Source organism: Toxorhynchites rutilus, chromosome 1 (assembly GCF_029784135.1).
Source record: "Toxorhynchites rutilus septentrionalis strain SRP chromosome 1, ASM2978413v1, whole genome shotgun sequence".
Taxonomy (NCBI): domain Eukaryota; kingdom Metazoa; phylum Arthropoda; class Insecta; order Diptera; family Culicidae; genus Toxorhynchites; species Toxorhynchites rutilus.
Window position 1 is genome coordinate 152379326 of NC_073744.1, and position 26183 is coordinate 152405508.

Consider the following 26183-nt stretch of genomic DNA (forward strand, 5'->3'; position numbering starts at 1 on the left):
ATTTTTTGTTGAAAGCTTTATTTGTGCTATGAAAAGTGACCGCCGAGAAAAAGACCTGAAAACACCTGGCACAGAACATAAAGATTCAGTGACAGTGAAATCAAACGTACATGTCCATAAATTCTGTGTTGTTTAGGAACACTCAGCTGACTGCAATAATCGGGGTGATTGCCAGGAGCGCAATCGTATTCGTTTGCGATTTGCGTAGTGTTGTTATCACAACAGCAGCATTATAAGTGTACTCAGGGTTGTATGCGAATGTATTCGTTCCGGGCGCGCATGTGTACATTGATTGTGTGGTGTGGTTTTAAGTGCAAGTGTGTTAGTCTGCATCAATTCAGAAAAGGAAAATTAAAAATATAAAAGAGCCGCACAATATGAATTCAACAATGTTATCATCAATGCTTCATATAGTTGGATTGTCCAGGCTAAAGTTTTTACCTACATCTGATAATTCATTGTTGTTTATGTTTGCGTTTGCTTCAAGAAAGATAATAATCTTTTCTGTTACCTTCTTAGGTCACCTAAAGATATTTTCCAACGGCGCGTAGTGAAATATAGAGTTCATAGGCTTCTAAGAGCAAGGTTTGATATAACAAATCAGCAGTTGAAAATATAAACGCGCGTTTGGGGTATCGACGTCAGATTAATAGTTCATGGTAGTTAAGTTTGGGTTTCTTGTCATGTTCTAAATGTGCATTTGTGTGAACATATTTACATTTCGAGTTATAGAAGTTAATTAATCAGTGCATAGATTAAATTAAAATAAATTAAGTATGGTGGAGATATCAGTGATGCCCGCTAAGTATATTTTTTCTCTGTCCTTGATACTCTCTGCTTGGAATGTTTTTGTGTTTTTTTTTATCCCATTTATTTATTTAAGGCTCGTTAGCATTTCAGCTGTAACAGGGCCGAATTTCAATCGTGTACATGTCACATGGTTATCATATCTATAATTAGCACATTACACAGTTGCCGTTCGCCAGTATTCCTTCTTTACCATTACATATGGTACATTCACACAGTAGCCATTTAGGCGTAAGAGTATTCTTTCTGTTCTTCCATTATCCAGTTGGACCACCGGACAGCGGAGACAGTTGATTGATCAATGTTGAGTTATTTATAGAACAGCAGCCCGATGTGTCTTGCTGAGCAGAGCAGTTGTATGGATGAATCGATCTTATTTCGACCGTGGATCGATCTCCATCGCTGATGATTGTTGCGTGGACGTAGCTATTCTGTAACAACACAAAGATGGTCAATGAGGGCCCTGAGTTTTGAACTCACGATCGATCGCTTACTAAGCGAACGCGCAACCAATGTGGCTACGGAGACCCCCTGTTTTTGTGATTGTTTGTATAGTTTTGCTGGGAGGCAAAGCTCTCTCACTTCCCTCTTTTTCTCACATATATAATAGGGGTTTCAGCATTATTCAGGGGAATCTGGAATAGGGCTGCATGTGTGTTACTGTTCATTTTTCATTTATTTCTCCTCCATCGGCGTAGGTCATGGATCTGATGTTCTCTGGTGTTCAGGGATGCCAGATAATTTTTCCAAATATCTTCAAATTAGTGCTTTTTTGTGTTGTTTTAACAACAAACCGACTTTTACAATACACATAACCGATCACATTTAATGAAATGTCATGGTTTTGATCAGAAATAATTATTTTTGATTTGTTTTCCATATATTTTGAATAGTCTGTGAATGTCGACTGGTAACTGGATTTCTCATGATTTGTTGATGGTTGTTTGGTAGTTTTATGTGTTTCAGATTTATTTTACTAAATTGCACCCGATTTAATCTACTTTATATAAAATTCCGTTGTAATAAAAATATATTAGTTACATTTTTGTTGTTCCATAATAACTTTTTTTCGTTTTAATTTTTCTGCGCGTGTGTGTTTATGTATGTATATAGGTTTATTGAGTTCTTGAGGGTATCAAATTATACACATTATGCTAGTATTCTCGACTGTGAACAGGTAGTTTGTGTGTAGCCATGTGGCGTCATTGTAATGTATGTCGTAATACTTTAATTTGTAATCTATTATTTTAGTTCTTTTATCATTATATCAATTTGTTTTTCTTTTTTTTAAATAACTAATCCGTTGCGGTTTTGATTATTTAATTATTTTATTCTGAAAGTTTTTAATTCCTTTCCGGCTTCGCGATTGCAGTTCGATACAGTTCGTTCGGTTACCTTCTCAGGTTTCCCAGTGATAACTCTCGGTCACGATTGTATTTCTATAAACGGTACGCGCGATGCACAGCGGCACATAATGCCTGGACGATGCCAGGTTTCCAAAAAACAACTACGTCATCGCGATTGAAGTTTGGTACAGAATACACACGATGAATAAAAGATTATAACGCCAGTCCGGTTGATTTAGAGAAGTTCTCCAGGTTTCCCTCAGTTAAATCTCCGCCGTCGCGATTTGGTTTTCATAAAGAGTACATGCGATAAATAATAGAATATATAGCCGGTCCTATTAATTTTACAGGTTTTCCTTCTCAGGATACCTTAAGATAATCTCTGCCATTAGTTGTAACACATAAGGTTTTCGGATTTTTGTTTCGTCGAGTGGTCGATAGTTCGTGTTTACATAATCATATCACTTACCACAGTGAATCCTGATTCTTACCTTTCCCCACTAACAACTATCCCTTCCATGATACTCGCTAGGGAATCACGCTATAGAGGCGACCCTTCTGGCCTTCGGGCGGCGAATATCATACTAACATTCCTTCCCTTCCCCTGGTGACTTTAAGGACGTGGCCGGCGTCGTTATTGATCATTTAAAGCTCGAATCACCAGAACTTGCGCAACGAGAATGATTTGCTAGTCCTAAGCGTCATTCTGTGTGTTCTTTGTGCAATTTGGTTGGTTCAGGTCAATCACGGAGAGCAACTACGAATTGTACAGTCTACCCAAGCTCAAGCTCAAGCTCAAGCTCAACACCTGGCACAGAACATAAAATGAATCGAAAGATGAGTAGGTTGACGTTATTTTTTTTTCTAATTGACTAATTTCATGCCAACTCGACTGGTTATTGACAGCAACATCTCAGATTGCAGTGAAACGTTGTGAATGTAAATGCATTAGTCACTTGAAATCATCAAAAAAAATACACTATTTTTTTGAAAAGGGCCAAAGTTTTGTTTCTCATTTTTTTTTACAAAAATTTATAACTCAAAAACTACAATACCTACAAAATTTTTATCAAATTTCGAAATGTAGGAAATCGTTTGAATTTTCATGAAAAATACCAGCATTCTTTTTAAATACTCCGAACAAATATTTTAAAATTCATTTTTTTTTCAATTTTAAGCTTTTTTAAATTTCAAACTTTATATGAATAGCCCTTCCGATTTCCAGCAAGTCACCCATACAATGAAAGATAGGCAGTTTTACAGAGAAAAGTTTTTCTAACAACAACTTTTTCATGTTTTCTTTGAAAAAAATTGCAACTCTTCTAGTTTTGTTTAAAGTCAAGATAGCGAAATAGTGTATTCAAAAACATTAAGATATTTAGAAAAGTTTTAAAACGTCCTCATAAAATATGACTTTTAATTCTCGAAGCTGACAACTTTTTATCCTGGATAGTTTATGAAATATATGGCATTTTTATATCGGGACTCCTGAAAAAAATTATGTTTTACTCGACTCATATTTGTGCGTAATATATGTCTCGCGTTTGACATGTTTCTAAATAAAAAAGAGGTTTGCAGAACATGTTAATCGCTATAATATACACATACAAATGTTACGAGTTGAACATTAGTAGTTATTTTTCAAAGCAAACATGAAAATGTTGTTGGGAAAACTTTTTCCTTGTAGCAGTGCCCTTCTTCCGATGTATGGATGACTTGTTGGTAACTATATGGGTTATTCTCATGATTTTTTAAGTTTGAAAAAAAAAACATTAATTTAGAAAATAAAATTTCGATGAAATTTTTTCAATTTGTTCGATAAATTTTATATGCAAACATGAATAATTTACTACGTTTCATTCTTCAACCACCATTTTGAAGGATATTGGAAAATATGAATTTTGTCAGTTAAAGGGTGGAACGACCAATACCTCAATTTGATGTTTTACTTTTAAGTGCGCATGGAAATAACCTTAAGGACTATGAAACTATCCAAGTTCCCCAAAAAATACTGGAAAAGTTTTGCTGGAAAAGCGGAATTTTCATCACCACTGGACTATCAACCAGGACATATACGTCAAGGAATGTATGGAGAATCGTCTGCTGCTTTTCCTCAACAAACCCGTTTTGTTTTGGCTAAATTTGGAATCCTTCCATTATAGAGAGTCGATGATGACAAGTCATGCCGAGAATACCGAGAGGAAACAAAATGATTTCAAAGATAGTTTTTTATTCAAGGTACACGTATTTTTCTTCGAGCAAATTTTTATCGCTTCACCCTTTAGGATGATTAACTACCAGGAGAGCCCATAAGTTTTCATTACTCTCTTGTTGGTTTCCAAGAAATTTAAGTGTCGTTGTCTGTTTGAATTATATTCTAAAAGCTTGTCACCCTATAAGTGGCAATATCATCTACACAGCCAAGCTCAGCTTCTTAGACATTTCTTCACCAAATTACAGGGAAACTTCGAAATAACGTACCCTCGTTATAACGTACCCTCGATATAACGTCACTCGATATAACGTACACATTTCCAAAGTGTAAAGGAAATTTTTTTTCTATATATATTTTTTATAGAACAATGAATTATCTGTATTGTGATGTTAAAACAAGTTTTGTACCTTAGTCAATCCCGAAATACAGCTGGTTTTGTGATTCCGGATTCTAAATGAATCAAGCTTTAATCAACAGTACGAAGGGAAACATCATGAGAAAGGCTGAGTTCGTCTTCTGATTGAAGTTATTCATTAACGGTACTAAAACAGCAACACCATAATGTTGTATAGACTACGATTGTTAGTACTTTATTATGCTTCGATATAACGTACAATTCGATACAACGTACAATTTTGAAAGTGAAATGTACGTTATATCGAAGTTAGCACATATTTTGAACGAATATTAATCACAGTATTCTCGTTTAAAAATACACCATCAGAGCATAAATCCTTTATCATCATTTTCAAAGGGCACATTCACGTGCATTCTGAATTATAACCCAATAATAGCAATCAATTTTAAGTAAGGTTTTTTGAAGTGAGTTGAATCTTTTGGAAAAACAAAACAGCTCAGGAACCGTATTGAAGTGAATCAAATTCACCAAAATGTTACATGTTCAAAATAAAATATTGAGTTTTTGCACACTCTTCTATCCGCGTGAATAATTTTTTGTGTAGGATTAAAAATAAATTATAGGAGGTTGTGTCCAAGATACGACCGCATTGTTGACGTAGAACTACGCTGTTATTTTATATAAGTCGCTTGTTTATACCTTCGGATATTATTCTATAATGCTGTGAAATTTTAGAAACAACTGCTTAGTAGAATAATCTCTGAAATGTTTTTTTCATTGTAGAATCAGTTGTCGATAATTGATTGATGATTAATTCTTGCCCTCGCAAAATAATACACTAGCAGATCGTATATCGCAATTTATTTCATGTCAATGCATTGATAATTGACATAGACTCGGCTACAGTCGATAATATAAATGTTACACCTGCACCATTATTCCACATCAATATATCTTTGGCACCGCATGGAAACAACAACAATGACAACACTTGCAAGTATTAAATATCATGCTACATGTTTGTTGGAGCAACCCTAGAATATTAAGAGTTTTCGCAACGAAACTTTCATGATCAAAAAACCCTACAACAGTAATGAACTTATATGTAGTCATCTCACTAGAATCAGCTTGCATCTGCTATAATTAAGCTTCAGATAGGAGAGAAACTGATCTCGATAGAGAGACAGAAATCAATTCAGATGAATCTCTATTTGTACTTAATTCCCATATCTATCAATACGGAAACAAGTAACTAGTTGGCCAAAGTGGACCGCTTGAAACGTATCTGTATTCGTAGTCAAATAAAAGTTTTCGTAAATATATATCATTTTGAATCGTGTGATTAAAAAGTGTAGTGGTTAAAATCAGTTCTCGTAGTTCCTGTCCGACTTTTCAAGTGCGCAGCCGTTCAAAATCCCATCGCGGAAACATTTTTGGTCCTAGTCGACCAGGATTAAGTGATCGTAAAGTGCTTTGTGATACTGTGAAAAATTCGGACATCAATCGGACATCAGTGGTCATTGCAATAATTGACTCTGGACTGGATTCGCTGGCCCATACGCAAAGTGAAATTCTAACGCTCGTTGCTGCAAGTGAACAGAAGACTGGAGTAGAATAATTACAGTGCGCGAAAGATCGAATGTTGTTCGACTTCGATCTCCGATTAGTGTCGTTGGCGTGTTATCGGCCGCTTCAGAGGAGAGCCAACTCATCCGCAGTTAGAGTGTTCTTAATCAGGCGAGAGTGGCACGACGGCTTGGCTCGGGTCATTGGTCGATCAAAAGCAGCAAATTTCTACACTGTGGCTGGCATTGTGAGTACCCGTGTGTTCAAACACTATTCTTATCGAGAACACTACTAGCTTCGATTGGCTTGTTTGCTTTCATCCTGATTGAGTTGTTGGTTGGTAGCTTGTGCTCTGGTTCGCTTATTGCTTAGTGGTAATTTCTGGTGAACGTAGGTGAGGAGTTGAGTAGATTTCGTAAACGGTTGCAGATTTGTGAAAAATGGCACCGAATTTGAGAGAACTTACCCGTCAAGAACTTTTTTATCTCGACACCATGGAAAACCTAAAAGATTTTATGGGAAACTTCGAAGCTGACCGCGACAGTAAACAACTTGAGGGATGGAAGCAACAAGCTGAGACATTATATACTGAATTTCAGGCAAATCGGTTGAAAATTGAAATGTGTATAGATGTAGCCGATAGGTCCGAAAAAGATGTGAAGGATGCAGAAACAACAAGTGTCGTAGAAGAAACAAATCGTCTTGCTCGACGTGCATTTAAAAAAGATTATGTGCGAGTGGTTAGCTTTCTGAAGAGAGAAATAAAAAGGTTACAAATAAATTTCCCTACCATTTCTATTGGTAGTACAACTTCAACAGACCACTCTTTTTCGCGCATTAAGCTTCCCAAAGTTAAACTACCAACCTTTGACGGATGTGTTTCAGAATGGATAACCTTACGGGATACTTTTAAATCACTCATGCACTCGAATCCCCAACTGTCGCCAATAGACAAACTGTCGTATCTCGTGGCATCTCTTTCTAAAGATGCCAGGAAAGTTATCGAATCCGTCGAACACACAGCCGCAAATTATACTGTTGCTTGGGCACTGCTGGAAAAGCGATTCGACAATAAAAAGTTGATTGTAAAAACCTATATTGATAGTCTTTTTTCGATTGAACCAATAAAAAAGGAATGTTACGAATCACTAATGCATTTAGTTGACGATTTCGAGCGGAATCTGTGCATGATCGAGAAGATAGGCATTCCAACGGACGGTTGGAGTGTGTTGCTGGCACATATGATTTGTAGTCACCTAGATGCGTCGACGTTGAAGCAATGGGAAATTCAACACAAATCCACGGAAGTTCCCAAATACAATGATATAATAACATTCCTTCGCACACATCTTACAGTGTTACAATCTTTGACATTGTCGAAGTCACGTTCGGTCGATCCAGTCAGATTCGATTCAAATAGATCACAGAAATCTAAGATAAATACAATCCACACAACTACCAATACCACATCATCACCTCAGGGCTCATGCCCTTTTTGTTTGAAATCACCGCATTCGCCATTCAAGTGCGAATCATTCCAGAAATTGTCGGTAGCCCAACGCTTCGAACAGGTGAAAAAGAAAAATCTGTGCATCAACTGTTTTTCCTCCTCCCACCTACTCAGAAATTGTTCTTCCGGTGCTTGCAGAGTATGCAACCAAAAGCATCACACTATGCTCCACCAACCATCGCAAGATCGCTTGTCCACTCAATCGAAACCACACACCTCTGCTGTTTTGACCACTTCGCCATCGCATCAAATTGATCAGTCCAGCTTATCAAACCAACCGTCACAACCACGGTTATCATCGTCCACAGAATCTCAATTGCCTTCAACCTCGGCCCAAATTAGCCTCGTGTCCACCACTCTCGTTGGTAGCAGTCAAAGGATGCCTGCTACAGTTCTGCTGCAAACCGCAATCATCAAGGTTTTCGGTTCTGGTGGAGACGCCCTGTGGGCCAGGGCACTGTTGGATCCTGCGTCGCAGTTGTGCTTAATTACTGAAAACATGGTCCAGAAATTAAAGCTTCGTCGCTATCCAAATCGCCAAGAAATTGGTGGAGTTGGAAACACTCTCGTCGTGTCGTATCATGCTGTTGACGTTCGGATAGGATCTCATTGCACCAATTTTACGGTTGAGGAATCTTGTCAAATATTGAAGAAAATCACTCGTGAGCTTCCAGTGAACCATGTTGATTCGTCCACTTGGAATATTCCATCCGAAGTCATACTGGCTGATCCAAAGTTCTATGCTCCAGGGCCAATAGATTTGCTTCTGGGAATGGAACTATATTTCGATCTTCTTCTTGAAGGATTAATAAAACTGGGCCCTGAGAAGCCAGTTCTTCAAAATACTGTTTTCGGATGGGTAGCATCCGGAAAAATTGGAGCTCACCACCCTCGTACCCAACACAAGTTAGCTCACGTGTGCAGCGCAGAATCAGTCGATGATCCAATCTCTCGCTTCTGGGAAATAGAATCTTGTTGGTCCAATAGTATACGATCCCCAGATGAAACTTTCTGCGAGGAGCATTTTGTTGCTAACACCTTTCGTGACGAATCTGGAAGATTTGTCGTTACCTTACCGAAACGCCCAGATATATTGTCTGAACTCGGGAGTTCCAAGGAAATAGCCACTCGAAGGTTCCTTGCCCTTGAACGCAGACTTGATGCGAACCTCCCACTAAAAGAAGCGTACACTTCATTTGTTGCTGAGTATTTGCAACTCAATCACATGCGTGAGATCGACGACACGGATAACACATTTCCGTCTTACTACTTACCTCATCATGGAGTAGAGAAGGTGGATAGTACAACCACCAAATTACGGGTGGTCTTTGACGCCTCTTGTCGAACCAACAGCGAATTTTCGCTGAATCAGGCGTTAATAGTGGGACCGGTTCTACAGGATGACATTCTAGACATTTCGCTTCGCTTCAGAATTCATCAGTTTGCTATTATTACGGATGCTGAAAAGATGTATCGGCAGATCCGCCTCCACCCTGACGATTTTCCACTGCATCGGATTCGCTGGCAGTCCTCTTCCTCGGAACCGCTGAAAACGTTTGAACTAACCACAGTCACCTACGGTACTGCCTCTGCGCCATACTTGGCTACAAGATGTCTCCTTGAGTTGTCGAAACAGGGAGCTAATGAATTTCCTCTAGCCGCGAAAGTCCTGTCAAAGGATTTTTACATGGATGACATGCTTACCGGTGTCGATGATGAATTATATTATCAACCATACCTCCCGACCAACGCGACGATCGAGCAGTAATAGCACTGGACTCACCAGCAACCATAAAAACCCTTGGACTAATATGGGAGCCATCGACCGATTTACTCCACTACTCTGTTCCTAATTGGTCCCAAACAGAAAACATCACAAGACGAACCGTATTGTCGGATACAGCAAAGCTTTTCGACCCTCTCGGCCTGATTGGGCCGGTGATAGTCCTTGCCAAGATATTTGTTCAATCTCTCTGGCGAACTTCTACATCCTGGGACAATCCACTAGACGAGTATCAACAGCAGCATTGGTTGGAGTTCCGCAGTAGTTTGCAAGGATTAGTATCTATTACCATCCCAAGGTGGGCAACCCCTTCCTTCAATCGCGTAGTGCTTGAAATGCACGGGTTCTGCGACGCCTCTGAGAAGGCTTACGGGGCCTGTTTGTATTTGAGAGTTGTTTCAAATGACGGCAGAATAGCCGTGCGTTTACTAACCGCCAAATCTAAGGTGGCCCCTCTCGGTGATTCGAAGAAACACAAACGCATCTGCCTACCGAGGTTGGAACTCTCATCTGCCCTTCTGTTAAGCCATCTGTACCATAAAGTTCAAGCCAGTACAACGCTGAATGTCAAGACAATCTTCTGGACAGACTCGATGATCACTCTACATTGGCTTCGGTCGACACCATCTAGATGGAAAACCTTCATCGCAAACCGTGTTTCTGAAGTGCAGCATCTCACACAAAGCGGTATTTGGGCGCACGTTCCAGGCATCGAAAATCCTGCAGACATAATTTCCCGTGGTATGCGGCCAGCACAATTGCAAGAAACCGCATCCTGGTGGAATGGTCCACCCTGGCTCAGCCAACCATCGCGTTTTTGGCCACCTCTAATTCCACAAACTTCCGTCGAATTGCCGTCAGAAATGCTGGAAGAAAGGACAGTTTCTCTGCCAGTGCGGGTGCACCCTCCGAATGAAATCTTTTTCTTACGATCGTCGTTTCCAGCGCTTGTTCGTCTAATTGCACTTCTTCGTCGCTTCATTAATAACAGCAAGCTTATCAATCGCTCAAATCGACGATATGGTTTCCTACAAGCTTCAGAACTCGCGGAAGCCTCCAACAACCTAGTTCGACTGGCACAACTCGAGTCTTTCAGCAAGGATATCGCTGCTGTAGCTAAAAATGGCCAGGTTGACTCACACTCTGATCTACGAACACTTGCACCAATTCTCATCAACGGCATTCTAAGACTTCGTGGCCGACTCAGGCATGCGGCCATATCCGAAGATAGTAAACATCCGATAATCCTACCTGCACGACATCCACTAACTACGTCTATTGTGACCTACTATCACCTGAAAAATCTTCACGCCGGTCCTCAGCTGCTTGTAGCATGTGTCCGGGAAAAATTCTGGCCACTTCGCATTCGAAATTTAGCACGAAGCGTAGTGCACTCATGTGTGAACTGTTTTCGCTGTCGTCCTCGTACCCTCGATCAGATCATGGGAGATCTGCCTTCAGAACGAGTTACTCCAACGTTACCCTTCCTCAATACTGGAGTGGATCTTTGTGGACCGTTCCAGTATCGCAAAGCCAGCAGGGCTCCACCAATAAAATGCTACGTAGCCATCTTTGTTTGCCTTATCACCAAGGCAGTTCATGTGGAGCTAGTCTACGATCTCTCCACTCAAGCGTTCATAGCAGCGCTACATCGATTTGTCGCCCGAAGAGGAAAACCGAACCTCATAGAATGCGACAATGCCAAGAACTTCAAGGGTGCTGTGAGGGAACTAAAAGAATTAGCCAAGCAGTTTCGTTCTCAACAACATCAAAGCGAAATAGTCAACCGTTGTACTGATGACGGGATAACCTTTAAATTCATTCCGCCACGCAGCCCAAATTTCGGTGGGCTATGGGAAGCAGCGGTGAAGTCCTTCAAGCAGCACTTCCGTCGAACCGTAGGAAACTCGATCCTATCCCTGGACGAATTCGTCACCCTGCTGGCCTCGAAGCCTGCTTGAATTCTCGACCGCTGACTCCACTTACGGCTGATGTCAATGACTTGGAAGTTTTGACACCAGGTCATTTCCTCGTCCATCGTCCTCTCACTTGCTTCCCGGAACCCAATCTGTCTTATGTACCCCAAAACAGACTCGATCGTTGGCAACGAAATCAAGAGCTTCTTCGGCGGTTGTGGAAACGCTGGACGATCGATTACCTGTCTGGTCTTCATCCACGTACCAAGTGGACTCGCATACGAGACAACGTCGCCATAGGAACGATGGTCCTTCTTAAGGACGATAATCTGCCGCCTCTTAAATGGAGATACGGGAGAGTCAGCAAAATATACCATGGAGACGATGGAAATATCCGGGTTGTAGACGTCCGAACAGCAGAAGGAGAGTACCAACGAGGTATCACAAAGATATGTGTGCTGCCTATCCAACAAACAGCTGGGCCTACTGAAGTACCCAGCCTCTGCTCAGAGGACCACTAGGTTCTTCCATCGCAGTACTCAGTACTGCGCAACGAACGGAGGCCTTTGAGCCTCCGTACCCTGTAAGTATTATATTAATTGAATTTTCAAAAAATAATGGATTTTTTTTACTCCGGCATATGTAGCGCACCCACGGCTGCTTCGATGGATCACCATTGAGTACGCCCAACTCCGATGACAACAAAGTGAACCCTGGATCCCGAAAACTGCATTTCCGTCGCTTCAAGAAGGTCACCACAACCATGGAATATAGGAAAGCAGCCGAACCGAACAAAACTCGTCAGAGTCCGATGGCCCAACCATGATGTGGGGATAATACCAGACGGATAACAGTCTCCGGAGGATAAGGAAGCATCATCATCCCATCATCCCACTTGTCGCAGATATGTCGGTTGAAAGGTGTATCCTTTCAACAGGAGCCGGCATATGTTGGAGCAACCCTAGAATATTAAGAGTTTTCGCAACGAAACTTTCATGATCAAAAAACCCTACAACAGTAATGAACTTATATGTAGTCATCTCACTAGAATCAACTTGCATCTGCTATAATTAAGCTTCAGATAGGAGAGAAACTGATCTCGATAGAGAGACAGAAATCAATTCAGATGAATCTCTATTTGTACTTAATTCCCATATCTATCAATACGGAAACAAGTAACTAGTTGGCCAAAGTGGACCGCTTGAAACGTATCTGTATTCGTAGTCAAATAAAAGTTTTCGTAAATATATATCATTTTGAATCATGTGATTAAAAAGTGTAGTGGTTAAAATCAGTTCTCGTAGTTCCTGTCCGACTTTTCAAGTGCGCAAACCGTTCAAATCCCACTGCGGAAACAATGTTATTTAGTATTGCCTCAGAGGAATCGCATACAGACCCATACATTGGTGGCTTGAATAGGAATATAAACACTTCTCATCACACTCAGACTTTCTGTCAACCAACAGTTTGGTCGGGTCGGCCTTCTGGTGCAAAAACCGACCCAACTGAATCGGCGTAATGTGCGCACATGCATACCTCTCCGTATTGATTAAGAAGCCGACCAAACTATTTGCCGACAAATCAGTCTGCAGTCTGCGGGGGCTCTTAATATTACTGACCTCGAAAAAAGTTACATTACTTTCTCATGCTCGAGAGAAGCGCAGCTGTCACCCTTAGTGGAGGAAGTTTTGTTACTGGTAAGCGAAACCAAATCACATAAGAAATTCCACAACGACACTTACTTTCTTGGTGACTAAACAAGCGAAATAAACTCTTTTTGTTAATATCAACAACCTCGAAAACAGTAGCAATGCTTCATTATGATCAATATTAGCGCAGATGCAATCCTAGTTGGAGGCAGTTTTGCGACTGGCACGCGAACCTAAATAACTTATGACATTCCAGTAAAACATTCAAGATGCTTGGTATTTCCCAAATAATTTTTTGGTATTCTCCAAATATTTTTTTTAACCTTAACGCCTGCTCCGCCATAGCGTCAGTTTAAAGCATTGATGCATTCTCAAAGACACCAAAGAAGCCCTTATGATGACGGAAAACAAACAATGCTGACTGCTTGGAAAAAGACTGAATTATGAGTTTGTCAAGAGCGACCGCCATCACCACCAGCGCGGAGAGCTTGATTTTGGTTGCTGCCTGGATAACGGCGTCGACATCTTCGACCGACGCGCCGAAAACGCCTACTTCGCTGTTGTTCGATGCGGTGTCACACTCGCGAAGACTCGATTCAATGCGAGCGCTTTTCGCTGCACCAACATCGCGTGCATAATTAGATAAAGCTTGCCTCGAAATTTTATTACCCCTGGCAATGCGTTCGTTTTTTGCAGGGTTCGAGCCTGCCTTCCTTTTCTTCTTGTTCATCACACACTAGGCGAAGCGTCCAATTTATGACGCGAGAAGAAAAACACACGACACGAATAACGCGAAAAACGAACAGAAAAAGCGATATCCAAGTTGGATTACCACTGGTGGGGTCCAATCTTAGATCGAAGCGCAGCGAAAGCAAAGTGAACTGGATTGCTCAACAGTCCGATGCCGAATGAAAGTTTGCCTCAGCGAGATCCACTGTTTATACTCTAGGCAAGTATTCCCCTTCATTCTTCTACTTTTCCTTTTTTCACGGAGACTTCAAATCCTACGATTTCCCCTTCGTTGGTCGTCGATAAGTTGCTCGTTATTGACGGCTCTGTTCGGGAAAGCACACAAATGGACAGAACAAATGTATGGGAAAATGGAAACGCTTAAAGTTTTCATGAATTTTAACCATTTACAAACCAGGGGATTCTAATGTATAGCATAATAAACAAATCTTACGACATTTCCGATTCGTTTAATATGTAAATCGCCAAAATCCGTTCGTGGCAAAAATAGTTATCAACGTTAACTTTATTTCATAAAAACGTGACCTGTTTTCTGATTTGGCACACTTAACGAAAGACGTAGTTCTACGTCAAAAACTAGCATACCTGAAGTAAATGTATACCACTTTGCCCTTGCAGCGCCATTCATTTCGTACATTTATATATGCGCCTAACGCATATGCAACCTATCGCTCAAAATATATCAAAGTCAATACAGTGGAACCCCGATTATCCGCGAGTGGATGATCCGCGGTGCGGTTAATGGTTAATGATTCATGTATTGATAAAACATAGTTTGCATGCCGAAATATCTTTTTTTTTGTGTTTGGAACTCATTTTTAGTCATTTACAGCGTTATCCGCGGTGAGCTAGCCCGACTATTCCGCGGATAATCGGGGATCTACTGTATATTATTTTTAAAAAACCGTGCGTAGAAAAAATGAATGAATGAGAAAGGTAAGGTTCCCATAAAATGTATTTCACACAAAAAAGGTTTTGCTGTTTTAAAACCGAGTTTTCAGGAAAACTATATTCAATTTGTAAATTTTATTTAAATGCATCATTCGAAAATTGAACCAGCCTAACTTAATAACTTAAGTAAATATCACAATTTGAAGTCCTCACGCTCATGTGTCAGACACCGTGCTTCATCCTAGGGCTTTGTATCCGACCACGACTGGCAGTGCCTTCTGGGCAGCCCTGAACACATTCTTCCCGATTTTTTCCTGCGAAGATACCAAAAATAAAACATAAATTATAGGACACTGTGAACAGATTTTTAAGAGCAAGAATGTTACCAGCTTCTTGCCGAATTTCCACCTGGGGGCAGCCTGAGATTGTCCGATAAGCAGCAGCGCGGCTAACAGCACGAGAAGAAACCATCGTTTAATGTTCATGTTGTGGTCGAAGCTGTGTTCCTCGCGGATAGTTGATTCGTTGGACGAGCTTGATCAAGCGAGAGCTGGATGATTTGTGATGCTGCGAGAGAGACGGCAGGACAGTATTTATAACATGACGGTCCATGCGAACGCCGGTAGATCCCCCATGAGGTATGTGATTGCGGTGGAAGCTGTGATCCCTGTTTGTATAAATCCCCTTTTCCACGCCGTCTGCGTGAATGAGATTGTGATATGAGTCTCAATCGTTTTAACGGCTTGTCACTGTTGATGAAATAATCTACCTATAATCTACCTTCAAGCACTGCTGATTAAGCAGATTTGAACGTAGGGAAAATTTGAACTACACAAGATGCGAGCTAATTTGGTTTAAGTGCACAGAAATCTTACTTTGTAAGTAACAGTAATGTACTAAAACTTTTACATCAATGCTACTGTTGAGGATACGAGTTAGTTGCGATGATAGTTTATCCTGCAGCAGAGATCACAAGTTAGGTCGAGTCTCGAAAAAGAAGATATAAAATGTGACCAATATGATATCGAATCGAATTTTTGTGGAATCGAAGAGCTGGATTTTCTTCTCAGAACGTTGATCATATTAATATGGAAACTTTTTCCACTCTGGTATTGTATTTATAAGTAAGTGAGGATTTGTTCACACCGATTTTTTAAAGATATATCAATACTTACGATTCAACTCAAATTTCATGCCCGAGATAGAAACAATAGTAGTAATAAATAGTAATAAATGCTCGGTTCTAGATCGACGTTTAAGATCCATTCCATGAGGTTATGCACCAAAGAACCAAATTTCAAAAATAGTTTTAGGACAAAATTGAAAACGTTATTTGAATAAGGACTAGTCATAGCATAAAATGAAAAGAATTTGATTTTTATGCACCAACCTTTGAGAGGGTTTACGAAAGTACATAATAAAAGCATAGTACTTACTGTACTTACACATTTAAAATATTTTAGGTTTTCACTATTTTTATGTTTCTTGAGATATCACCGCACTCGCATAACCAAACTTCAATGTCTATATACCATTGAATGGATGATTGGTTACTTGTTTGATGAGCCGTAGGTAAACCTAGGTTTAATTTTGTAATTTATGAGAAACAAGCATTTGATAAACAGGTATTTTGAAGCGTTGTCACGTTACAAAATAGAGAATTTTTTTAGTTGATCAGAGCTTGGGTAGACTGTACAATTCGTAGTTGCTCTCTGTGATTGACCTGAACCAACCAAATTACACAAATAACACACAGAATGACGCTTGGGACTAGCAAATCATTCTCGTTGTGCAATTTCCGGTGATTCAAACTTTAAATTGTCAATAACCACGCCGGCCACGTTCTTACAGTCACCATGGGAAAAGAAGGAATGTTAGTATGATATTCGCCGCCCGAAGGCCAGAAGGGTCGCCTCTATAGCGTGGTTCCCTAGCGTTTATCAAGGAAGGGATAGTTGTTAGTGGGAATGGTTAAGAAAAATCAGGATTCACTGCGGTAAGTGATGTGATTCTAAAAACGCGAACTCTCGACTATTCGGCGAAATGGGATTTGAAGAAGATTCTTCAATTCAAAAACTGAAACCAGAAAACCAAAATCTTAGATTCCAAGTGTAAAATTCAAAATAGAAAATCAAGCTTAATAGTTGATGTTTAAGACCATTTCTCAATACGATTCATCTACACTACTTTGCTCGAATAACACTGAGCCTGATCACGAACGCTATCCCACGGTGAAAACTAAATCACTGTGGTGAGTGATGTGATTAGGTGTTTATCCATTTCTTTCTTTGCCTAATAACCATGTATAACAGTAATAGAACCATCATATTAGAATCATCAGCCGACCAATGCGTCAAAATGCGAGACAGTCGGAACAACTCCACCCGCGAATGGCGGATCTCTACAATAGAATGTCCAACAAGCACCCAAAACTATCGAGAACCAGAGAAGAGGGTCCAAAGCTTTAGAGAAACGAAAAGAGAAATGTCAAAATCATCCTGATTGATACAGAAGAAAATATTGTGCAGTCGCAAAAGAATTCTACCGAATTCAGCAACTATAAAATACGATAAGGGATATCGTTGGTCAGGATATTTTCCTTACAAATAATAGTAATAAATATCTATTTGACCCTCTGCTCTGGCTCTCAATAGTTTCAGGCTCATCCACTCCCCGGAAATGCCACCACAGAGACTCGCCACTCGCAAGCAGAGCTGCTCCACCCGCCCAGACTCCAACGCACCAGCAAGCTGATGATTCCTGTGATTTTTCTTCATTAATCTGAATTGAGTACAATTCATTTCAATGATTCAATCAGAATCTTTTTGTGTCATAACTTATGCTATTTTCCCCTCTGAATTTGAATATTATTGATTTGAAATAAATATGACTATAAAAACTATACTAAAAAACTATAATCTGCTGCGTGCTGAGAAATTTTACAATATGAGAAAATGACTAAGCTACGCGCGAAATCAATATATTCTGTAAAATAATGTGATTTTTACCTGCTATGCATATACACATTAAACTAAAATATATATCCATAAACCAGAAATTTGTAGTTTGAATATGGTGAATTTTTTGTCTTCATGTCATGATTTATATCGAAAGTACAGGCGTTTCGACATCGCTTAGGAATTTCGACCCTTTACCCCTCAATCCTTTATCAAATGAAGATCTTTAGATATCAGTGCATGGTATCTATTCCATCTTTTCTTTTCTTGGAATTCTTTTTAATTGATAAAAAAATCTATGCATTTAAAATTTTTCTGTTTGTTTTAGTGCGCTTCATAAACTCGAAAAGTTGCAAGAAAAGGTCAAACGTATGCTTTCAAAGTTTCTGTAAATTTTAAAAATATATTCACAATAACAATCTAATCAACCTGATTATTTCGCTTTTTTATTTGATTCATAGAAAGTTTCAGTAGAACTATTTTCTACAGAGGTATTCTCTATCGAATGATCCGTTTATCCTTTAATTTTGAATCATGAATATTTCATGACATAATGAACGCACCGCAAATCGATGATCAAATCTGCCCACTGCAAACTTGAAAATATTCTGTACAAGGTCCAGTTGTTGCTTTGACAAATGCATTATTTATAACAGAGTTATAGCGTTTCAAAAATCATTAAAAACTTTCGATGTCGCATTGCATTCTTTATTGGACAATAAATTCGGATTAAAGCAACTATGTGCCAAAAATACATAACCTCACATAACCTAATAAAAAATATGTAAACTTTCTTACAGTATTACTTCGATAAAAGAACACACATTGTGATGTAGAAAAGAAACCATTGTATTGAACCTCCTACAGGATCATAAATGTAGGTTTTAGCCAATGTTTTTGTTTGGCGATTTTTTGTCATTTTCCGGAAAACGGGAGGATGAAAAAAAAATTCTTGAAGATTTGGGTTTCTGTAACGCCAATGATCAAAATTACACCAATGGAGTTCATTAAAAAAAATAATTTTTACAGCTTGGTCGCTAATGGGTTAAACTGCTGAGAAAACTTTCTCATAAATTAAATAGAATATCGAAAACTATTATATCTGTTTGAAATATAGTTTTATACAAGTTGTTAGGTAGCTGATCCAAATTATTTCAGGTGATAGAGGATCGTATTTGTTGAAAAAATTCTCCACGCTTATGGTCAAATCTCATCTACGAAAGAATGATTGAACTTTTTCTTTGGGATCGTTTTTTTGCCTTCAACTGACTTAAGTTAAAAAATTACGCTGCTTAGCACGATTCGGTTGCTTTCATTTGAGAAAATTGTGCATAGATTATGTTGTGAATCATTTGAATTTTTACAAGATAAAAAGAAGGATAACAGTGTAGTATCAAGGAAAGAATTGTAGAATGGTTGGACAGCTTCAATTTGGTTGATAGAAACAATCCAATTTATCATGCATTTTTGGAAAATTTATAAAAACCTATAAAAGCACAAAAATTTAAGTTTTATCTTTACCTCTAAAAGTTACTTGGGTCCAATTATTCAAATGTTTTACAACTGCATTCTACGTAAAATTTTCTTATCTTTCAAATGAGTAGCATAATTATTTTAAGTAGCGTACTTTCTAAATTAGTGTCAGTTCAAGACATAAAATTGGACTCAAGAAAAGTTCAATAGCTCTAGTTGAGAATAGACCAAATACGTAGAATTTTTTCACCAAATATGATCCTCCGTCACCTCCTGAAATATTCCGAATCAGCTACCTAATTCCACGTATATTTTTATCATAACACTGGTGGTTGTATTTAAAAAAAATATTCTTCCTGTCCACGTGGACTCGATCTATACTCCCTCCTTCCTCTCCGCGGATAAGCGTGGACATTGTCTTACCCCCTACTCCCCCCTAAACTTGTCCACGTGGTATGTGGACAGCCCCTTATGAATCACTCAACACATTTATAGATTCTTCAAGCTAACCTGGAGAGAGCGTAACCTAGACAATACCACCAAGTGGCTAAAATCGCAATGACTCTCATAGCTAAACAAGAAAAAACACAACGCAAAATAACAGTTTGATAATTTACATTACAAGAAAACGATTCCAATTAGATTTGTTTGGATAGCCGTTGAAATAAAGAGGAACGTTTGTATAATTATTGATACTGTATGATGATATAATCACTGCTCGAATACAAATGCCTTGTGGATCGATATCACCATTTAAAGTTCTTTCTTTGAACTCGATTTTTTTAGTTGAACAGATGAACTTAAGTTCAACCATTTTTATACTCGGGTTTCTCTTAGCAAATAATGAGGGTCAACAACCTACAAAATTAGGTCCACAAATGGAGGAGTATTAACTCTCTCAAGAAGTTGTTGTCACGTCACGAAAGGTATACGACCCATTCCAGCGTAATGTGACAACAACTGTTAAACATCAATTATTAAAATAATTAATTACAGTTCCGTTTTAAAACATACACATGAACTTTGTTGTAGGATTTATCAACAATAGGTGAACGTAGATTCCACAATATAGAATATATTCTTGTTTCAATTTTTGGTTTGCTGATACTAGTAATAATGACCAAAAAAATATGGAAAACCCATACTGTAGATGATATACAGAAATTCGCGTTCATCTTTTTTTGACAAATCATGGAAATCAAATCATTAAACGGAACTGAAAATACAATATTAATGATCAAGAGTCAGGAACCGCAAGAAGTCAGGTCATGTCACAAAAGTATTGGACTGGCAACGAATTCAACTATGAAATATTTTCCAACTGAAGATTTTTGTAGGAAATTTTCTTAATTTTACTTTGACATCGTTTACTTTTTGTAAATCATATGATTTATACATGAAAACGAGAAAATCTGTTTTTAGTGAGTCAAAACGTTGTCACGTCACGCTGGAATGTGTCTTATGACCCATAGTCTGAAAATAATTTGATTTTTTTTTGTATTCGAACTACGAAGGATTATCGGTTTATAATGTTTTTTGAGAGCCATGTTGAGAGCGAGGTTAGTAAATAAGAAGAAGGCAACCCAGGAGAAAAAAATACATTGAACTTTTTCATATGTAGAATGCGATAGAATGGGGGAGTTGACACACTCGTTGCATGCAAAGGATGATAACAATTATGATGACAGAAACTATCTACGAGATTAATTAATTATTACATCTAAAAGATTTCTGAAAGCGAATAAAAACATAAAAAAAAAACAATCGAGGGGATGTATCCGAGATACGACCGCTTAGAACGTAGGACTACGCAATCTTTTTTTTTAATTTGTAGGTTAATCATTTCGGATATTATTTGCGAATACGTCAAAATTTCTTAAATAACTCTTTAATAAAAAGTTCCGGGGACCCTGAAAAGGTTTAACGGCTTGCGTGGTTTTGTAGAATCATTTAGAGAATCAACGATTCTTTCTTGCCTTTGCGAGAACAATACACTAATTGGTTCTATATCGCAATTTGTTTCGTTATATCAATGTACGCATTACAATGAGTATTTAACAAGAGGCATCTTTCGTGCATCGCCATTCAACAAGCATCAAACACGCGTCTAACAGATGCACACAGTTGCAGCGATAAAAATGAAACATCCCGAGAATGACCGTTTATGAAAAATCGTTTCTCGACTCTCGGTCAAAACCGTCAACAAAGCTAGGAGCTTGTTGCATCAGAACAGAGTCGATGCGCTCGAGAGCAAATGCGAATGGCAACTAAAAGTATCGAAGGTGTGCTATTCACAATGTTCGCGACCGACAGCGCGAAAGAGGAGCAAGAATCAAATGAAGTAACTCTCCTTTTCCAACCCTACCCTTCACAACCATAACCAACACAATAACAAAATGCGCAAATAACTTGAGCCGAACGAATACAACGAAATAGCATACGAGAAGATCCCTACCAAATACTTTTACCTAGTGATCCCCGTTTTTTGAAATTAGTCGTACATCAGCTAATCGAATACTTTTCAGCAGTTTGTTATTCGATACGATTAATCGCCCCAAATAATCGATTAATCGATAAACGTCGCTCTGGGAGAACGAATTCGTTAGACTAATATTTTTATAATATTTGCTAGAAAGCCATCTGGAATCAAAAAAGTGTTCATCACACCTGAAAATCAATTATTATCTTTTACACTCCCCTAAACTCGTAATCGAAGCTCAATTCGCGTTGACGGCATTAAGCTTCGTTTACCAGTTAGGGGAGCGTCAAAGATTATGATTGATTTTCAGGATAAAACTGCAGCGGCCGTACGTTTTTTTTTCTCTGGGTTTGGATCGATTAATCGACGTAAATTATTCGTTCACTCCGATTATTGGCTGCGCAGTATTCGTTCGATTAATATTCGATTTCTGTAGGAAGTATTCGATTAATCGATTAATCGAACGATTATCGGGGATCACTACTTTTACCATTCCATATCCAATATGTAAGAGTTACATCGCCAATAAATTGAAGTATTCCAAGTGTTTAATTAGAAGTTTCCAAGTGTTTTTCCATTCTCCAAACAAGCCGCATTCCGTATCCTGAGCTATCATCCTGGCCTCCTTCAGCCGAAGGAACCGCCACATCCCTCAATGGTGTGATTCACCACACATGTACAGGAATTTTTATTTCTAATTCTAGGAAGTTCAAAGTTTCGCGCAACGAAAACAAGCAACACACACAAAGCCAAACACTGATAGCTAGAAGCGACCTATAATCATTTGCACTCTTCTCTTTCTTCGCCTGCTTTGCCATGGCTCGGATGTATGTGTTAATTGCAATTCCAGATACACTTCAAGTGAAATATTCGCTAGCGTTCACAGCTCAAGGGGGCACATAAAACACTAAACGAGCAGAATGGAGCGAGGCAAGGGTGGAGCTTACTTCGCAAATATTCTCTCTTCGCTATCCCCCTTCGTTGTTTCTATTCTAGCGGCTGCATAAGTTGCCCGTAATTGACAGCTCTGTTCGGGAAGCACACAAATGGACAGAACAAATGTATGGAGAAATGGGAAGGCTTCCAATTTAAATCATATACATACAGACTATGGGGTGCTCCCTTGGCCGAGTGGTTAGCGTCATAACTAACATGCCGGGTGTTTGGGTTCGATTCCCGTTATGGTCGGGGGAATTTTTCGTCAAAGAAATTTCCTCCGACTTGCACTGTGATCACGCGTATTCTAGAGCTTGCCACTCAGAATGCATTCAAGGCGTGTTATTTGGCATAGAAATCTCAACTAAGTACTAATAAAAATGACGCAAGTAATACTACGTTGAGACGGCGAAGTTCCTCTAGGAACGTTAGTGCCATTGAAGAAGAAGAAGAACATACAGACTATAGGATTGTAATGTATAGCAAATCAAACAAATCTTAGAAAATTTCCAATTCAATTGGTATGCAAATCGTTAAAATCCGTTCGCAGCAAAAATGGTTATTAACGTTAACTTTGTTTCATAAAAACGAGACCTGTTTTCTGATTGTAATGTAAGACGTAGTCCTACGTCAAAAAAGATATAAAGAGTAAAGGTTGAACACGTGAAAACCAGGTGACGAAACTCTTGTTGGGGTTTCAAAACTCGTTTCATTCTCCATAGTTCAATGTGACAGATATACAATAGTGGATATTGTGATTATTGTAAGACCATTTTTCAGTTTTCCTCCTTAACATAGGCCGTTACACGGACTTTTCTTAACACACGGTCTATCATACTTTGCAAGATGAAATTAAATGACATCCTGTTTGGCTGTCATTTCATTTCCGCGTGAATCCTTCAGTTCAATTGCAGTTCCATCCACTTTCTTCAACAGGCCTTAGTTCCGAAATATTGAAAGTTTCGCACAATTTTCTCGAGCACTTCTCTGCCACCAAATTATTTAATTTAGGATCTGCTGGCTTTGCCAATCTACCACTTCCGAGTTTCAGTCACAAACTGTAGAATGATTCTCTATTTGGAATATGGTGTATATTCCAAATATATGAAATTTGGTAGTACATCTGTACTGGAAATAGCTCCCGAGCAGGGTGGGGATATCTTTAAATTTTGTTCATTTTGTACGGGGCAGGAGTTTTACTGGCGACGGGTAGTGGGGTATGGGGCAGATATTTTCAAAACCATGAATCTATCCAAGTTCAACAAAAATACCTGGTTTGGTACCTAACTTTCATAAGTAAATTTGATTTTTTATTCCCAAGTCTTAAGATCAAGAGCGAATTTGAATTCGACGTAAATCATTTATATTAAACCTCCAATTGGTGGTGTCGTTTTATTCGCCTCACAACAAAAACAAAATTCTCTAAATTCTTCTTCTCGTGAACTGTTATTTGTTCTGTCAAAAAAAGTAGTATCCTGTAAAGAATCATCTCATTGTTCCTCGTATGATTGGCACGGAGCCGAAAACACCTAAACCCACGACAGAAAGGGGATTTTTCGGAGGGAAGGCGTGCAAACTTTCTCTCTCGCCGCACAAAAGCATGCATTGATAATGCTCGGTGTTGTTAACGGCGGGGATTCACGCGCTCCACTTGGTTTACGTTGGCGATTGTAACTGTGGTTATAAATACCAAGCAGGGCCCCTCTGCAGCATCACATCTTGAGAAACATTGAATCAGTCAAGCTATTCTTCGCTCCTCGTCACACCCCAACTCAAAATGAACTTCATTCGGTTGCTTACCATCCTCTCGGTGGCAGTGTTCCTGCTGATGGGGCTATCCGGCGTTGAGGCCGCCCCCAAGTGGAAGTTTGGCAAAAAATTGGTAATATTTTTCGTTGTTTTGTTCGGGGAATTCATAATTGACTTATTGTTATACTTTCATTGCAGGAAAAAATTGGCAAGAATGTTTTCAAAGCTGCTGAAAAGGCGTTGCCTGTTGTGACAGGATATAAGGCCGTTGGATAAATCGTCTCTCTAGAAGTTTTGTTGTTTATAGAGTATTATCGTTTCTAGAGTAAGAATAATGGCTAGCTCATCACTGTCTATATATGGAAATTAATAAATATTTATTTTACATTGATCAGAAATCAATTTTTATTCATCATAAACTGATTGACATTTATTGACAATTATTGACTTCCGTCGCGCTTCAATTGACATATCACCGATCCCAGTTCGTCTAACTTACACTCACTTTACCCATACCATCAACAGGAATTGAATTGAAATGAGAGCACATGTAATTATCAATAAGGGAGGCCACAATTTGTGATATAATCTGTTTATTCGCAAATAACAATTTGCGTTAATTAATGAATGTTCTCACATTTTATTCGTACTCAATATTCTGAGACAAATATTTCTGTTTGTAATTATGTCCTCTGGAGGTTTAATAAATAAATAACAAGTTTGAGATTGAATAATGCGAAGTTTCTTGAGCCTCTATTAACCTTGGCTCGCGGAACAGAGCATTTTTAGTCATTTTGGTCATATTCCGGGTCGAGCATAGGAGTTAGAACACAACCAATACGCCACAATTCATGACGAAGTCGTCTTTATGCACGACAATGCTGAGCCGCGTGTTGCAAAAGTCGTCAATGTAACTTTGGATGCGCTTCAATGTAAAGTTCTACTCTACCCGTCGTATTTACCACTTATTTTAGTCAATGACTCATGGTTTGTAAGCAGTACATCAGTTTTTTCAATCCCAAAAATTAGGTCGATTCTTGGATCGCATTCAGAATGAGTACTTTACATAGGGTCACATTTTTCAGTAATAGTTCCAAATCTTACAAATGTCACGTTTTTATGAAATGGTTCCCACGTTGACCGATCGATTAAGATTTTCTCCCAGATTTGTTTGATATACTATACGATTTCCCACTTCCTAAAGAGTTTCAATTGGAAACAGAAAGAAAGAGAAAACAAATCCATTTTCTCATACATTTGCTCTATGCATTATGTCAATAGTGATACAGGTCGGATTCGATTATCCGGAGTGTTTATTTTTTTTTCACTCCGGATAATCGAATCATAAAAAAATAAAATAAAATAAAAATTTAAAAAATTGTAAGGGGTTGTATCTAGGACACGACCGCAAATTTTCGACGTAGAACTACGTAATCATATTATGCAATCCATTAGTTTACCACTTCGAATATTATTCTAGAATGCATAGAAATTTTGGTAATAGACTATGTTTTTCGTTACAAATAAATTTGATGAACGTCCTTTTACGTTTGATATGATGTCTAGGACTACCAAAATATTTAACGGAAAAATCGTCAAACGATCATTGTACATTACATTTCCCTCTGAAATTATTGCATATTATTATATCTCATGTTTACGTAGTTCTCGAACCGCGAAAGTTCATTCGCCTCTAGTATCTGAAATGACGATCTTCCTAGGCTCCTCAGTTTAAAGGTCTGCACAACGACAAGTACTCAACACCAAAAATATCCCCGACTTGCATGTATTTGCGAAG

General features: G+C 38.7%; 1 protein-coding gene and 1 long non-coding RNA gene across 2 annotated transcripts; one reads left to right on the forward strand and one right to left on the reverse strand.

The window, feature by feature from the left end:
- The first annotated feature begins 7212 nt into the window (after positions 1 to 7212).
- LOC129761523 (uncharacterized) lies at positions 7213 to 11546 on the forward strand. Its single transcript, XM_055759248.1, has 2 exons — positions 7213 to 9382; positions 9670 to 11546. The coding sequence occupies exons 1-2, from the start codon at positions 7213 to 7215 to the stop codon at positions 11544 to 11546; spliced, it is 4047 nt and encodes a 1348-aa protein (XP_055615223.1).
- Positions 11547 to 14894: 3348 nt separating this feature from the next.
- On the reverse strand, positions 14895 to 15338 carry LOC129768151 (uncharacterized). Its single transcript, XR_008741637.1, has 2 exons — positions 15200 to 15338; positions 14895 to 15105 (listed from the first exon to the last, which is right to left on the reverse strand). It is a non-coding gene; the product is annotated as an uncharacterized LOC129768151 (long non-coding RNA).
- Positions 15339 to 26183: the final 10845 nt, after the last annotated feature.